Source organism: Leuresthes tenuis, unplaced genomic scaffold (assembly GCF_036924035.1).
Source record: "Leuresthes tenuis unplaced genomic scaffold, fLeuTen1.0.hap1 SCAF_2, whole genome shotgun sequence".
In the NCBI taxonomy this organism is placed as follows: domain Eukaryota; kingdom Metazoa; phylum Chordata; class Actinopteri; order Atheriniformes; family Atherinopsidae; genus Leuresthes; species Leuresthes tenuis.
The window spans coordinates 16276613-16294761 of NW_027325356.1; the positions used below are offsets into that span (position 1 = coordinate 16276613).

At 42.7% G+C, this 18149-nt stretch overlaps 1 protein-coding gene across 1 annotated transcript; it reads right to left on the reverse strand.

Annotated features, from left to right (window-relative positions):
• Positions 1–978: 978 nt before the first annotated feature.
• urb2 (URB2 ribosome biogenesis homolog) lies at positions 979–17731 on the reverse strand. The gene is made up of 12 exons (XM_072380362.1): positions 17670–17731; positions 17091–17254; positions 16830–17006; positions 15471–16576; positions 15228–15366; positions 12629–15092; positions 11964–12124; positions 10539–10649; positions 9238–9480; positions 6082–6178; positions 4334–4467; positions 979–1967 (listed from the first exon to the last, which is right to left on the reverse strand). Exons 2-12 carry the CDS (start codon positions 17214–17216, stop codon positions 1770–1772), a joined length of 4956 nt encoding a protein of 1651 aa, XP_072236463.1. The 5' UTR covers positions 17217–17254; positions 17670–17731; the 3' UTR covers positions 979–1769.
• Between the last annotated feature and the right edge of the window lie 418 nt (positions 17732–18149).

Here is an 18149-nt window from a genome sequence, read left to right on the forward strand (position 1 = left end):
TCGAGTGTCACAGGGAGGCTGGAGTCCATCCCAGCTATAAAGCGACACACAGGCTACACCCTGCACAGGTCGACGGTCTATCACAGCAAAGTGATTCATCTGTGCAGAAATACGAAGTAGAAACAATAATATCAGGGCTGAGTCAGTGCTTGCCATAAGAATGCATGTCTGTAGGCAACAGCTAAGAATGGTGGAGGTTTCTTACAGCTTCGGGGCTGCACTTCTTCAAATTAAGTCAAAGGTTTGGCCCCGTTTAAGGATACCCTCAGTGCTGAGAAGGTAGATCCATTGTGCAATACTATGAATAACAGTAAGGATCAGTCAGAAATGAATTCTGCTGCATTTAATGCATTTTACAGTATTATATAAAGTGTCAACATCAAAGCACGAATCAGGGCACTTAAAGTGAGTTCAGAATCCGACAACATTGCAAAGACAAACCAAACAACTCCCTTTGGAGTAAACAGCAAAAGGGGAAAAATGTTTTTACATTTTTTTTTATAGGGAGCAGGGAGTGGGGTTGTGTACCTCAATCTCTACTTCTGGACTACAGTTCAAATAAGTTTAATCTATATAGCTCCAAATCACAACATGTGTCATCTCAAGGCACTTCAAAGATAGTCCAATTCAAGCCAATCATGATCCAATTCATTGCAATACAATCAGAATCCAATCAAGTTGAATTAATCCAAGTCCTAGTCTAAACTTACCCGTCGGAATTATGCAGAACTCTTTATTTCTTGTTGGGATAACATAGATCGAAGCTGAAATACACAACTCCTCCAGATGCTTTTTCAATAACCTGCCAAACACCTGAAAACATGAGCGTATCCAGGGAAACTGGCACTTTTTAAAAGCTTCTGTGCTTCAACGTTTGTATAGCATGGCATATATATATATATATATATGTATATAAAAATAAGTAAATAATAATTACTTTGCACAAAACAAAAATAAACTGACGACAGACAATAAAACTGAATTCAAAATGAATTTATATAAAACATGAAAACGACAGTAATATAGACAAAATAAAGTACAATTTACACATCCATAAAAAATCTCAGCAAAGCAATTAATGACAGCTCATTGATTCTTTAGAACATAAATAACATATTTTCAGCAAGAGGTGGTTCCACAAAGGATCTTCACTGACAACCGCGCCACCACAGAGTGTCATCTGCTCCCTCCGTCTTCCCCCACGACTGATCGAACTGATCTGCCTGCGACTAACTTTGCATTTCTAAGAGCTTGAATAAGAGCTTCAGTTCTGACTGAAGAAGCTTTTCGGATGAGGGGTGAAACGTCCTTAAGATCAAAGAAGAGCAGAGTCCAGTTGCCATTATTCAAGATTTTAGGATTACCATGACCTGGACGACTGAGAATCCACATCGACGTATAGCTTTTTATTTCTGAACTCTGCTTCAGTCGACAAATAAATATACAACGTGGGGCAAATGAGCAACAACTGCAGTCCCGGCTACAACCGCCCTCAGACTGGTTTCAATCAAATGCTTTACAGACCTGCTTGCTTCATCTGTTAAAATATTCATAGAGGTGACAAACAACCAGAAGTGTCTATTTACTGCTGTGTCATGGTTCAGGAGTCAAAGCAGTTCTGTAATGTCCAGCTTTCAGTTCACATAAGATTTCGTCCACAAACTGCCATGTCTGATATGCTCATTAAAAACATAATTAGACATGAAAAAAAAAAAGAATTTGTGTGCTTGGGGAAGCTAAAGTAAATGTTATCAGTTTGTTCCAGCAGATCAGACAGTGTACTTTTCTTCTCCCTGCCTCTGTGCTTTGTGATAGTGAGTGTAGCTGCTGTAAAGCTCGTTGAACACCTCTCTGACTCCGACGTGCAGCCCGGCCTTCAGAAACTTGATATCCTGCTCCATGCACAAATCCAGTATGCAATAGATGCCCTCAGTCAGGTGCTGCTTGACATCAGGTCGCAGAGTAACCTGGAGAGGGAAAAAAAAAAAAGAGGGCCATCGTGAGAAATGAAAAGACAGTCGAGGAGACAATGGGATCTTAAATATGACAATTTGCACTGCAGGTGAAACTGAGAAAACAACGTCCGCCTGTTTCATGAATCATGTTGTCGCTTCACTAGATGAAATATCAGGATGAAAAAGTCAGTCACTAGTAAAAGGGGAAAACAGCAGATTTTATTAAAAACAGAAGTGACCTGAAACCACAGATTTAAACCCAAACAGCAATCTTTAAAAATAGCTTTGAAAACATAATCAATAAATATTTCATTATTGTAATCGCTCCCACTTTGTAACAACTCTGCATACACTTAGCTCCTTGAGTAATCCCAATAAATCTTGATGATTCCATTCATTATGTCACTCTGAATTGAACGCTTTGCATTTTCACCACATTAAACTCTACATAGGATCACTTTTAAAAGCCAGAACTGTATAACGCGACGCCTTTGTTGTCTAATTCTGTGGCAGAGGACCGTCTATTTCTCTAACAATCGATGTGTATGTGTGCACCCGACTGAAAGAAGCAGAGCCATCTGTTCAGCCAGCAAGAAAACCAACACTGCAACGAGTGCGGCCAACAATACGAAAACGCACAATAGTCAACCAACAATCGCCGCGCTCTGTGAACCCCGCGAAACACACCGGGAGGATATTAAATGGCTGCTGCTTATTCATCTCTGTTACATTATACTTCCACAGGTGATAGACACCATGACCTGATGCACGCTACGCGACCACAGCCCGAGAGACGAGGTGAAAGCTCACATTATGGGTCTCTGTAAACAAAGCTAAACAATGAAAAACATTGTGGAGCATAAAAGGTTTGATGGCTCGAGCTCTTATTCCATTCTGTGACACTCAACGAGCACACGAGCCGAGCGGCAGCATGTTGGGAGACAAAGTTATGCATTCCACCCGTGTTTGTTTCTGCAGTTTGAGATCCTTTGTATGTGGTCTTCTCCTGAATTATCCCAACTGAAGGCGTGTCTCTTTGAAGTCTCAATCTTCCACTTTGATGATGTGGTAATTCTGAGCTTCGGTAAGCATTTCCTTCTTGTTAAATCTGTTTGGGTGATCCACTGCAGGTCTAATCCGCATCAAGAAGCAACTTCTGTGATTGCGAAGATGTTAATCCAGCCTTGCAAAGTGAAGCATTGGGATTTCTTAGGGTAAAAAAAAAACCAAAATCCTATTAAAGCTTCTTTTGGGGATATCAGCCCCCACCTATAACGTCCTTATTTTTCTAAATTCTTTATTTATTTTGTTTTTTGCCATTATTTGACTTTCTGATGCATCTTCTGAACGAATATTGAGACACTTGGATTAAAAGAGAGTAAAAAAGAAAAATGGATTTGTAGAATTTAACAGGACAATAATTCTCAGTTCTCGCATTTAAAAAAAAAAACAAAAAAAAAACACTGTAATATCGATTCTGCTATTTGTTAAAGATGTTCATCTCAATTTTCAAAGGAGTAGGATGTCCAGCGACTTTTCGCTACACTTGCATAAAAACACCCTTTTTATACTACAGCTCTACTCTGCTCTAATAACACCTGGCTGCTGTGTAAGGTCTTCATTTCCTGCTGTTAGCAGCAGGTCTGACCCAAACGGCTCAATTCCTTTTTGACTTACAAAGTCTATTTAAAAAGCTCGATTAAAAGCACAACAGAAATAGCACTTTTGGATTATCAGATGATTCACGCAGAGTTCAAAGCATCCCTGAAACACTCTAAATACTACTACAGTCCTCTTCTCTTTGTCTGCCCATCTGTCAGACAGCCTGGATGGAACTGTTATATCTTCCTCTCAATGTGCGACTCGGCTGGAAACTGCTGAATCAGGCTGGCCGACATGTTAAACACAGTCTGGCAACAGACAGGAGTTGTGCTCACAAGCCAGACATGACTCACTTTATTGAGGGAACATCCAGCCTCAAGCTTCACTTCAGCACGTGGAGTTACGGTAACCCTGGACCTGTTGGAAACATCTACAATTTGGCAAATGGAAATATTTCCCATCCCTGCCTTTGAACAGTCAGCGTCTCCGTCACTCGGGTTTAACAGGTGCCACACAAGCTGGAAGATCAAGGGATTAGCTGAGCTCCTGCTGCCTCTACGGCATACGTGTGTGTGTGTGTGTGTGTGTGTGTGTGTGTGTGTGTGTGTGTTGCTCACAGCTGCAGAAAATCACAGTAGATGACAGATTGGTTTGGATGAGGAAGTGTGTTAACTTTGAATGACATTATGACTTCACTGTCACCAAACCACAAAACCCTTTTCCGCCTACTCCTAGAAAGACAATCGTCATGCTCGTGCGTTCGTTTGAGTGCGTACCTTCTGTAGCTCGGTGACGTACTGAGCCACCATGAAGGCTGACAGCGCCGGGAAGTTCTCTGCTGTAGCCGCAATGTGAGAGTACATCCTCTCGATCAGTCTGGAGCACTGCAAATACGCGGCACCGTCCGCACCTTCAGATAAAACCACAACTCATGTTACTCCGTTTGCTTGTATGTAGCAACTCAAGCTCGTCTTTGAACTAATAACACCTGACACTTCAAGCTCTGGGCTTTACAGGGAAGACAGTGAGCAAAACTCCTGAACAAACTGGCCTGTAATTAAAGAGCACATTTCAGCACAGCCGTCATGAATTAAAGGCCATTCCGCAACATACTCATAAAGAATAGCTACTAAGGAATTAAGCAGATTTCTGCAACAAAAGTCAGCTTATAGTAGATGTTCAACAAAAAAAAATTAACATCGTCTTCAACACTGTGCAATTTATTCTTCAAACATATCTAATTCTTTGTTTGATTTCAGAGACGGAAGCCACACCAAACCACGAGCCAGACCTGGACTGAGCTCTCAGAGTAAGTTATTCACTGACAGCTCTCCAACAGCAGATGAAAAGTCTTATTCCATTAGGCCTTGAGGACCTCAAATGCTTTCCTGCTGCTTTTACAACTCACAGCTTTCCGTTGAGCACGCTTAAGTAAAAACCCTGACCTCTCCAAGTAAATTAACTCAACCTTTCATGCACACTAAAGAAAGGTTCTCTTTGATCCGAGGCTGGGTTTTTTTTGTTGTAATAAAGCCTGATAATACCACATGAATACCGGTCTGACCCTGTTACCTTCACTGCTACACAGTCACTAGTCACATGTAACAGTCATGTAATTAAATGTAACAATAATCCAGATACTGACATAAATATCCAATTACTGTAACTAATCAAAATGTTACTGACAACAAAGGCGGTGTGCATTTAAATATGTTCTCTTTTGCAAAAAGTTAACATAGCATTCACTCTGTTGCTTTGCATCTTCTTGCCAGGCAGGAATTACTTCTTTTGTCTCTACATCCAGAGACAAAAGAATACACTCACTTGAGAGTATGCACTCAAACTGTATAAGTTGTTTTTAATACTGTTCTCTAGTGAGCCAATCGAATCGATAAGCTTTGCTCCGAGCCACCCGAGTCGGCCGTGCTTGCTTCCAGTTAACCACACTAAGATAAGTTGCCGTGACGTCAGCCAAGAACACCTTTCAGTGATAAAAATCCAACAATATTTTCCTTCTGAAGTCAGCAAAAAGGCCGTGACATCACTACTGTGGGAGAGCAGAGCCTCGACACGGCTCGAATAACATGTTGTTTAAGGTCAGAATAAACACTGTCTTGATAATGACAAAGATGCAGTAGCGTCCTCAGACTGCAGGTGCCGAATAGAGGTTGGGTTTGGGCCACATGCACACTGAATGATATAGAAAGGTATAAGAGGATGTGACAAACTGAGGTCATTGGGAATTTCCGCATATGCTGAAATGTACATGTCTCTGTGACGTCTGTTCAATAAATTCCCTTAAGAGGCTGACCACGACGAGTCCGACTACTCTTTTCTCCACAACACTACACAGCATGAAGCCCGTTTACCAAAACAGAAAATACTTGATGTCAAGTAATCAAGTGTCCTGAGTTACATTCACTTGCTGAGGCTGTTGAAGGGGATTACATTAGTCGTTAAACAGGTAAAGCAGCAACTAATGATCTATAAACCTCATTTAGAAAATAGCCCTTTCAGCGGTTACCTGTGTCACAGTCTCTTCTCTGCCGACCCTCCTGCATGATAGAGGCCACCAGACGATAGAAGACATTTAAAAAGGATGGAGCTGCTTTCAGTATCACCTGAAGAAACACAAGAAGTATTTGGTCTGAGCAGCACTCAATATCCAGGATTATGTCTTGGTTTGGTTACTGTGGATTTTCAGTCACACGCTACAAATTGCTTAAGTGGTTTTGCTAAAATCTATTGGATTAAAAACAAGCAACATTTGCAGCAGGCTCCTATATTCGTGGGACAAAAGGTGCCTTTATTCTTGAGAATATTACAGCTGATTCCATTGTACGGAGGACAATGGAGGTCTGATTAATCGTTAATGTGCTAGTGTGGTCAGCTGGATCTAAGTTTAAAGAGGCTTCTGAAAAGGATTTGAGACGCCAAAAGTTTCAGGATGGTGCAAACTGAACCAAGAACGACACGCTGAAATGTTTTTATAGTCGGCAAAAGGCGGTGCTGGAACACTCATCCATTACACAACCGTCCCAGCTGCCAAAAATCTACAGCTGACAACATAACTAAGGTAAAAGGTGGATTCCCAAAAGAGTTGCATTTTATTTACATTTTCTTTTCTATAGCTCTCTCTCCTCTGGTCTCGGTTCAAGGCCTGCTGTGGACAGAGGGAGGAACAGGAAGAATATAAACGAAGGAGGGATGATGTCACTGGCCCTGGTTGGAGCGCAGTAATGGTTTCCATCGGCTTACACCAGCTCCATGCCAACCTTCTCTGCCAGCCCACCCCTACCTCTTCTCTTCAGCTACATCCTCCCACACCTCCTCTCTCCAGATCACATCCCTTTTTTCCATTTTGCCCCAAAACTTCCCTCGTGTACCACATTCCAATCAAGTCTTACCCTTTTGTTCATTATATCCAGCTTCCCCCGCCTCATTTCTACATAACTTACGTCTTACTCTCCTCTACTCCTCTTTGAATGTACCCTGCTTTCCTCTCAGTGTTTCATCCCTTCTCCTCCTCTGCTGGCCTCCTTAACTGATGTCTTTTGTCCTCACTAACATCTGATATCACTTAGCTGCTTCTTGGCATGTTTAATTCAGAGCAGCTGTCCCATTGCAGTCCTGCTGTGTCATGGTTTTCGAGCCACCAGAACCCCACAAAGAAAGAGGAAAAAAATTTGGGAAAAATTTTTAAAAAATAGACTCATTGACATGATCACAAGAGGGCTTGGATATACTGAAGTAGAAATATTTTTAGAACTTTTAAAACTTCTTTGTGTCTAAATGGAGAAACTACGGCGATCCTATTCGAGCTTTTGGGTGTTAACACAAACATTGCCGGTAAAAAGGTTAAAATATGAGTTATGAGGTTTTCATGCAGCTTCAGCACGACTCTGGTGAGCTGCAATATCCTTTGGTTGAAAGCGACATTCCTCTGTGAAATATCCTGAAGGCTCAGCAGCACGGCGTACCGCACGTTCTTCACATCATGGATTCAAACCAGCAGCCTTGACCGATAGCTTCCATTAAAGGAACGTGAGCGTCTGCTTTCTCAAGTGGGGGAAGGGACACGTCGCAGCTATTTTAAATCTTACGTGTCTGAATTCATATAATCTACAAAAAGAAAAGAGGATCTAACTTTTTTAAAAACTTTGTGTGATGATATAAAATAAAAAGAGAAATTATAAAAAGGTGGACTGTCATTTCATTTCGAAGAATCTTCCTCTTTGATAAACATATTCAACTAATTCAACTGAATATACAAAGTTTTCTTCTTTCTTTACTGGAGCACAGTCCTATAATTGACTCGTTTTGATGATCATATCTAAAGTTTTCTGTAGAAGAATGACCAGCAAGTAAAACACATACACTAATACACTACCTATAGCTTTGATTACAGAACACTTTCTCCATGGCCCGTCACTGTAAGCTTGTCCAATGTCACAGCATTCCTTACTTTTTCCACAGATATCTGGTACTGATGATGGGAGAGTCTGACTTCAGCGTTAAGTCTTCTCCGGCACATCCCAAATATTCTTACTGGGGTTAGAGTTTTGACTCTCTGGTGACCAATCCATGCGTGAAAATGATATCTAATACTCCCTGAACCAAAACACGCATAATCTGAGCCAGATGACTCCCATCTTCTTGAAATATTCATGTCCTATCACGGCAGGGAAAGAAAACCATCTAAGGAAAAACCTCATCATTCAGCCCCTTCAGGTGACATAAGATCTTGGACACGTAACGTCTAGACCTGACAAACCGAAGCAACGGCACATCATAGCCTTGTACTGTAGTCACCAGGCCTGGTGGCTGCAGCACTTCACTCGCCTCTCTTCTAACCCAGATTGTTTCGGCTCCTTTAAAAAGTAGATGGAAACTTTGTTTTTAAGGCAGGCTTTTAGTTTTTGGAGAGGTTTTTAATGTCATTTCCTGTCTTTTATGGTTTGCTCTTTTTAAACTTCTCTTACTGTATTGATTGTGAAGCACTTTGGGATTTTTTTTAATCTGACAACAGGGCCAATCTGGACTCATCAGACCACATGACCGTTTTCCATCGCTCTTCCATTCTCTTTTGATAGGTCTTAATGAAAAGTGGTTTTCATCAGGCTACAGTTTCTCAGTCCCAATACCGTGAATTCCCTTTGCAATGTGCTTGTGGAAATTCTCTTCTTTCACGATTAACCACTGCGATGTGCTCCAAGCTAAACATTTAAGTGGTCTCTGCTCTCTGATGGTTCAACACTGTGCCTAACAACTGAACAGCTCTTAACCACATTTCAAAAGTTTCAGCCATCTTCTTTGTCGTTTTGTTTGCTTGATGCAGACTAATAATTCGACTCTTCTGCGATGCGTCTCCCAACATGGCCGATCAAGGAATGAGAAGCTGCACACTGCATTAGTGAGGATGTGCGAAACGCCCGATGTGCGTTTGGAGAAAAGTCGTTTTCCCTGTTTCAGTTTGTGACGCCATTCAAACATTATTTCTTGCCTCTCATATAAAAATCAACCATTATAGCAGTCCAGCTCTAGACATATTGATATAGTTTTTAAGGGCTTAATTAATAATAACTACTCCTTTTTTCCCTTCCATTCATATCATCATGGCTCTATGACTTTGCTTCCACATCCTTTCACTCCTCAACTCCATCGATTATTCTCTTGGTACCTGAGGATGACACTGGATGACGGCAAACAGCATCTCATGAACAGCCAGGAACACAGCGTGGTAAACGGATGGAGTCAGGCGGTCGAGGGGAAGCGAGTGGAGCACTCCAAATACTAAAATGACATGATGAGGGTTGGTGATGAGCCCCTCCCCCTGGCGCAGCAGTGATGTCATTGATATCACCATGGGAACAGTAAAGGGAAGGGTCAGGGAGACATCCTGACTGGATGATCTTATGAAGGGCTGCAACACACAAAGACAACACACTTAACATCAGAGAAACGCATCCAGACACAGCGACGAGAGCAAGCAGTGTGCAGAATTTTTTCATTTGTGAACTTTTTAAACATCTGTGGAAGCATTTCAACTGTCAGTTAAATCACTGTCAACGATCTTTGACTTGGAACCACAGGAGGAGCACAGGTCTTACGACAGCAGTGGCTCTGACGTGTTCACATGACAAAGACACCAGGACCCTGGAGCAGAAGCAGCTAAAGGAAGTTTACGTCAGCCGTCACTGATTTAATCAACTGCATTTGTGTCTTCCTACCATGACACAAACTATCCCCTGCAAAAAGGGCATATCATTTAGATATAATTTGATTTTATTTAGAATATTTTTTCCCAATATGGCCCAATTTCACCAATTTAATCGCAACATGCTGCTCATAGAATATGTGCTTAAAGACTTCTTCAGATATTCTTCTGCTTTCAAAGCATGAACATTTTTTCCTCCCATTTCAGTTAAATGTAACAGACATTTAAACTGGCCATTCACGGTAGAAAGAGGAGAGCCAAAGAAATACAGAAACAACATGTGGACATTCTGAGCATGGGTTACAGAGTGTGGGTGAAAGAAAGTGAAAAGGTCATTGAATACGATCCTGTCATGTGGCTTCCGTGTCCTATAAAAACGTTGTGACGGGAACCCGCAGAACACAGAAACTAAAGTTATCAATGACCTAAAAACACAATGTAATCCTCTAAGTTTATTATTCCTTTAAGTTAGAGGCAGCTTCTGCTGACAGCGAGGCAGGCGACTGCATTCAGAAAACTCTTTTTTTTCTTCTTTTTTTTTTTAAAAACTACCAAGACTACCCCTTCCCCTAATGTGTAAATCTTTGGTTGTCCGACATAATTACTTTCCCAACCGAGTCAAACTACTCTGACTCACAAACCTGCATTCATGTGCACATTTGTGTCCAAGAAAACCAGATGTTTGTGTGCATCTTCAGTGAAGCGTGCTCTTTACGAGGCCGCACAGACTGCATGTTTATGAGTGTGTGTGTGGGTTTTCTCACCACCATCGCCGAGATGATCTGTGGAGCAATGAGCCACAGAGCCTTAGAGCAGGTTTCAGGTAGCGAACAACAGGACAGCAGCTTAACGATGATTACAGCCGATAGCACCTCCTGGAGTACGGTAAGAAGAGGCTGAAATTAGGAAACATTTTAGTTCCATGTATTTGAAAGAAGTCAAGTAAAAGCACAAATACAACAGGGTTAAAATACTCTAATTAATAAAAGTTGTCTCATGCGTTAAGATTTCTACCAAAGCACAAAAGCGTTTGTGTTAAAACAGACTTTGAAATCAAAATTTAAAAAGTACTCATATGCACACGAGTAAGTGAGGTGGAATATAGCACACATTATATTCATCAATCAATTTCAATCATCCTCAAAATGTTTGGGATTTCTAAGGAAATTATTGACTGCATATCAGCTGGGGAGCTAGTTTCCCCCCCACAGGGATTCATAAGGAGTTCTCTCAATCTAAAAACACCACTATGGAATCCACTCTTTAATCAAATTTTGTAAGATCACCTCAACCTGCAAAGTGACTAGTTTGTTAAGTTATCTGATAAATGTAGCAAAGTAAGAGGTGTGATATCTTCTCTTTGAACTGTAGTGAAGTGAAAGTTTATAAAAACAGAAACTTGAAGCTCACATAAACTGTACCCAAGTACAGCAGCTGAATAATACCCCATAGTTTCTTTCTACTGTTGGTATCTAATCTCACACTAAACATCATTCACTTGGAAAGAGACGACTCTCCCTCCCATCAAGTACCAGAGATTATCATTTTACAAAATACCGTAAATTCCGGACTATAAACTTTTACTTTATTCCCAGGCTTTGAGTACCGCGGCTTATAATATGGTGCGGCTTATATATCTTTTTTTTTTTTTTTTTTATGTAGCCAAAAACATTTTGCCTCGTAACATTAGACCAATAAAATTAACGTATAGTTCACAGCGGTCCAATGAAGTTGTACGATAAGTCAAACACACTTACGTTGCTAAATTATTGTAAATCGGTCATCGGCCACGTATTTATGTGTTACCGATACGTATCGAAGTTAAAACCATCTTTGTTAAAGGCACTGTTTGGGAAAAAATGCATTTGCAGTATGTATTTGTTTATGCTACCATATGCATTTAATTATAAGTTTAAAATCCTCACGTGTAACATCTTTCTGTGTAAATATCTCATATTACAAAGTGGACACCCGTGGTTTATCATCCGGTGCAGCCTATACAAGTACAAAATGGATTTTATTTTTAAAATTAGAGGGTGCAGCTTATATTTAGGTGCGCTCTGTAGTCCGGAATTTACGGTACACTTAAAATCCTGAATAAACGACGGGGATAAAATCTCTAGACTCTGTCAGGTTAAAATATGAGACTATTCCGGCGTAGACATTGTCAGACTTGATCTTAGCCTCACCTTGCGCTTTCCTGCCCTCAGCTTGCTAATATCCAGTCCTTCTCTGACCATCAACAGAAGCAGGTTGAACTGACTTGTTGTACTTTTCTCCACCAGGTGGCGCAACAGCTCCTGCACTGCTGGCTCCAGCTCACCAACATCAGTATGTGACAGCCAAGGAGCTGAAAGCAAAAGGGAAAGTGGACAATATTTGGAGTGAGATTACAAAATCCAGCTCCATCCACCAGTCAAATATAAGTCCATAATTCAGTTTTTTAGGTTACAGTGTGGACACAAACCAAATAAAATTCCACCTGTAAGGTTTTGTTTTTAACATGTGTTCATACAATCTGATGCTAATTCATAAAGATAGGATCCTAAGAATTAGGGACGTGCCCTGACACTTGCTTGATTTTGTCTTTTTTCATCAAATGTTCCCTAAAAGAATTCTCAAACTTTAACCTAAAGCTTCACTGATTTACCCATCATTGAGGCTACTTCAATCGAAAAGCTAATTTTCTTGGTGTTAAATGCTCCCTCAGGTGGAAACTGAGGGAGTCAATAGTATAACGTGTCAATATGGTGTATATATATAGTGTCAATATGTATAACATGTAAATGTTATTAATCGAAGAACCGTTTGTGTGAGCAAATGTTATTTTTCTTTTTAATATTGGCCCATATACCTGCCAGCAGTCTGTGGACATTCTGCAGTATCTGAATGTACAGCTCCTCCAACTCCTGCCCTTCCTCCTTGGCCTCTCCTTGCTCCCTCTTCTCCAGCGCCGTGTAAAAAACAGACAGAAAACGGAGCGAGGAAACCAAAAAGTTCATGGGCCTGGAGGCGGAGCTCATTTCTCTGAGGATCTGTTGGCAGAAGCCACGGTAAAGGGTCATATGCGTCAGGGTGAGCTTGGTGCCACTCTGCTTGCTCTCATCCTCCACCGACAGCGAGGCCAGCTCCCCGTGCAGCATGACCGTAACAACTTCCACAACAAAAGCTTGACCGAGGACGCTCGTTGGCTGGATGGCAGTCTGGGGCTTTAGCACCAACTCGACAGCAGGTCCCAGCGAAGCGGTCGTTCTTGCGAGCATTTGGGTTAAAGTTTGATCCATTTGCTTGCTTCTTCCCAAGTTAGAGGTCACTGCCTGAGAGAACGACGTCAGAGACGCCAGCAGAAGGTGAACAGACATCATAGATTCTCCAGAACTGGATAGTACTATTTCCTTGCTGGTAAGATAGGAGGCAAACTGATCCAGGTTGAGTCTAACACTGCTGTTTCTGACAATGATCAACTGGACCAAAGAGCTTATGAACACCTGTGCTGCTTTGACCAAATCCAGCCAATCAGCGCCGCATGTGGCTCCGAGTCTTGCAGTGTTGCTGTGCCAGAGGAGACCCGACACAGCAGTCTGTAGCAGTGTACCACCGTGGATGAGCTTTAAAACACTTTGGAAGCTTCTACCTTCCATTAGATAATCCAGAACCCTGAGCAGCTTCCCCTGGAAGAGAGCATCGCCTCCATATTCAGGAGCGTCTGTGATCATCTGGTCCGGCTGCCTGGAGGTGGAGGTAAACATGAAGAGGAGGACGAGGAACACGGAGGAGAGATCTTCAGAGTTCATCCCATCTGGGTTGAGGTTTGTTAGGACCTGGAGCAGGTTTACCAGCTCCTTAACTTGTGCGTCTGTCAACAGCACCTGCACATCTCCAGTTTTAGAAGATGCCAAAATATCCTCAATCACGGCCTCTTTCTGTATCAGTGTGGTCAGAGGCTGAACTGCATCTCTCTCTGAAGGAATGGCTCCAGTTTCTCCCTCATAAAACGTCAAAAATGTAGGACAAACCTTGGGTTTATGTCCCGTCCTGAGGACAGTGACAATCCTTTGTGTGAGGAGGCCAACTGTGGCAGAGAACAGAGAAGGCATCTCAGCGAGAAACGGGCTCAGAATAAGCTGTGAAGATATGAGGAAGAAAGTCAGACAGCCAGGTGGCAGATCTTTGGATGCTTCTGCCTGTTTGTGAAGCAATGAACTGACAAGGACTTGTGCTATGTGGCTGATGTCTTCTCCACTCAGGTGTGGAAGAATCAAGGGCAAATTGGTTGTGAGGAGATACCAGTGTGCCACGCGGTAGGTCCTGGCATTCACACTGCCTATCTCTCTATCCCACGCCTGCTGCTCTCCGTCTGATCTCGCCTCAAGCTCTGACTTGGCTACGATGAACTGGGCTGCACTCCTCAGCAGTGCTGCAGTGCTGGACTCGCAGAGTAAAGGGTTGTCCAACAAAACCTTTTTCATCTGCTGTAAAGTGAGGAGTTTGAGCAGCAAGCAGCTCATGGGGCTGCGGGAGGGCGAGGGATGGAGGCGTGCAGGTAAGAGTGCGCCTGATATGAGACTCTCCATGTGGTCTGTGAGCGGAGGACTGGAAGGCGTTTGAGTTTCTGCCACAGCTGCCGTCAGGGACCAATCAAAAGACGGGTATTTGCTGCAGTACATGTGGAAGAGTGTGTCCACTTCCACCCAGGTGTATCTGAGCAGCAGAGTGGCCTCCTGGGTCCTGTGTTCCCAGAGGGTTTCTATTTCTAACTCTGAAACGTTTTGTGACTCTTTGGGGTCCAGATTCTTTTTGAATTTCTTTCCGATCCTTTGAACTGAACTCAGATTTAAAGGTTTTCTCGCTGCTTGCAACAGATGTAGCAGCTCCTCGACCGTCTGCTGCATCTCCTCCATCAGTCCTTTGCTTTGCCTGACTAAGGGAACGGGAGAGGCATTATCTAGAGTCTTCAGATTAAACAAAACAACATGAAGCAGCTGACAGAGAGAGGCTAGTTTTAGAGATGCATCTTCTCTCTTTTGATTCCCCTGTCCTCCATCAGTCTCCATCTTCTCTGCCTCGCTTTCCTCTTTCACCAGGTCAGGTAGTATATACATCTTTATGCTCTTCAACACTGATGAGCAGATCTCTAGGACCTGAGAGGGTGGTGTTTCCAGGAGAGAAGTCTTGAGGGACTTGGAAATCCCCTCAGACAGCAGAGGAGGCCGGCAGTCATCCAGAGCTGGCTGACAGATCACAGACAGGAGCTGAGAGAAGAGACGAGGCAGCTGACGGAGCTTGGTGTAGATCTGGAGGAGGCTGCATACCATGAGCTGTTGGGAACACACACACACACGTTCCTCTGATTATTCAAGTATTTCACTGAGAAATATAATTCATAGTTTATTTTGAACTGCATTTAATTTGTGAGATACAAAAAATAATTAATTAATTAATTAAATCCAGACCTGTCTGGCCTGCAGCACTTGCGCTTCCATGTCTTCAGCATTTACCCATGCTGAGGATAATAGTTGGTCCAAGTCTGGTTCGAGAATCAGATGATTGAGATTCAAAATCACCTTCAAGCAGTGGTACCATGACGGAATGCTGAAATTCAAGAGGGTCACGTTCTTCAATGATTTGTCAACAGCAATGTTAGAGAAAATTATACTTAATGACAAAACTACATTAAAAAAAGAGTTGTTTGCTACCTTGGCTGGGCTTCGTTGAAGAATATTTGGGCCAAGGTTCTGTAAAAGTTGAGCTGGACCTCTCGGTGTCGTATCCTGTCTGCAGCAACATTATATATATCTGCTGATAGAGCCTGGCTCAGCAGAGACTCCACAGCCTGCAGAGCCAGGCTCCAGCTCTCTGGTGCACGTGTGGAGTCTGGAGGCGACTTCTCCCCAGGCGAAACGGTGCCCTGCTGCACTACTTTCGCAGGCACAGCCGCGCTTCCATCAGGATGAAGATCTAGAGCGGGGAGCAATCTGACGAGATAATAGAAACACAGCATCCTCTGCTCCTCTTTACCTTCTCCTTTCCTGCAACTTTCCAAGAAAAACTTAAAAAACAGAGACAATGCATCAGACTTCACAGAGTAGTGCAGAGTCGGCTCACAGAAGCCCTGAGCGCTCAGTTTGCAAAGTATGGCGCTGACTGGCTTCAAAGGCCCCTTTGTCCCTCCAGAACCACATTTCCCAGAATCCTCTTTTGCTGGAAAAAGCTCCGCCTTGTATGAAGTCAGGTGCTCAGAGGAGAAGAGAGCTAACTGAAGGATGGAGTCTATCTTGACGCGGATGTCTCTGCGCAGCTGCTGACGGAGATGCGAACGTGGGTGAGAGGGTGCGAGTTCCTGAGAGGTCAGCAGGTATCTGAGCAGCACCAGCGGTTGGATCAGCTGGTTGGTGACCACAGTGAAAACTCTGTTGGGGTTGGCTTGTTGTCGCTGCACTGTCAAATAACAAGACAGCACCTGAAGGAACACCTCAAATAAACTAGCAGAGGGGGAGATTTTCTTTGGCTTGGAAGAAGATTTGTTACCATCCAACTCTGGATGATCTGGTGGACTGCCGTGAAGCGCATCTCGACTCATGACGGACGCGTTAACTTGGCGCTCTGTGAGCAAAGGCTTCTGTATCTCAGAGCAGGCCAACACGCAGAACTTAGCCAGCAGATTGACCATAAGTTCATACTTTGTGGTAAAAACAGACGACAGTGCAGGAGAAGAGAAGACGCTCCTAAACACACTCAGTAAGGTGGACATGCACACCTGCGACTGACCGTGTGCACATTCCTGCAGGCGGTCAAGCAGCAGCTGGAGGCAGAAGAGAGAAAAAGCTGTTAATAAAACCTTCACAACTCAGCATTAACTGACACTTATTCTGAGAGTTCTTTGGGATGATGTGCACTGATGAATGTAAACTCTATAATATATAGTATAAATCCAACATATGGCAACTCAATATACAAATCACTGAAGAGAAGAGGAGAAACTAATGAGCACTGCAACATTAAAATATGCATTTCTATCTAGTCCTGTGGTGTTTTTAAACCAAAATTCGGCATACCTGTGCCATATTGAGCCTCAGAGTGACGGTCTTGCCCTGCTTAAGGAGAGAGCAAAGCTTCCGGGTGTGAAGCACATCATCAAGGTAGCACCACAAGCCTTCCAAAATGTCCTGAGAGAACGCCACCTTTTTATTGTGCCACCCTGAGAGGGCATGGGTGCACCAGTCCAACAACACCTAAACAGACAGAGGGTCCAGGGTGGCATGACTAAACAGTGACTAAAAATGGCTAAACACCTGTGATCATGATTCATTTGTTACTTGTTCTTTGTTGGGCAGCAGGCACTGAGAGGAGATCCAGGCGAAACGTGCCAGTTTCAGCTTGTCCTCCCACGGAGTCTGTGGACTCTTCAGTTTCAGATGGATACCTGAGTATATGGCAGCCATCGCTGCAGCTGCTGATGGACAGGTCAGGTCGGACAGACCTGAGGAAGGAGAGGAGCCAGAAGGAGAATGGGTGAGATGAAAGAGGAAAACGAGTTATCAATCACACTTTACTCTGACTAACTGTCTCGGAGAGATGAGAAAACTTATGGAAAGTAAGCAACGCAAATCCCGAAGGGACAGATAAATATCACTGTAGACAGTTTGCTTCACAAGCCATTCGTTCAGATTTAGCAAACATGGTGAAAGTGATGAAAATCTTCACATCTGTTGCAGTCTGATCAGTCCCTACAGATCGACATGCTCTCAAGCTAACAACTAGCTATTCTTGCTAATGTCAAGCCAGGCTAATACCTGAGCTTCTGTTTGTCTACAAACAAATCGCCACTGAGCTTGAACATAACGGGTTTGGTGTTCACTAGATTTTCTTTTATAAACGCCATTTAAAAGACTTACAACTTTTGAACCCACACGTGTCTCCTGTTTTCAGATTTGGACGCACTTTCAACTTTCACCCTGCGAGCCAGGCTGAAGCAATCGATAATCGATGCGCTCTCTCGACCACCTCCCCATAGACCTATAAAGAATGTCTCTTTATAATGTTTATACACCCGACTCCTCAGCCACAAAAATAAAACATTGCTGATCATATCTGCCTTGAATCAATCCTACTTACATGAATATTTATCTCGTGTCGTTTGTTTTTTCCCCTCAATTAGATTGGGGTTAATGTGCTGAAATTGTGTATGATAGAAAAGAAAGAAAGCTTTTTAAACTTAAATGATAAAGATATTCTTGCAATTTTTCATTCTGTATAAATATAAATACTTCTGTTACTTTTCTAATAATTCTAACGAGATTTAATGTTTCTTTAATGATTTTTTTTCTGATAGAATCACAAAGATCCTAATCACTTGTTCTTTATTGGACTTCAAT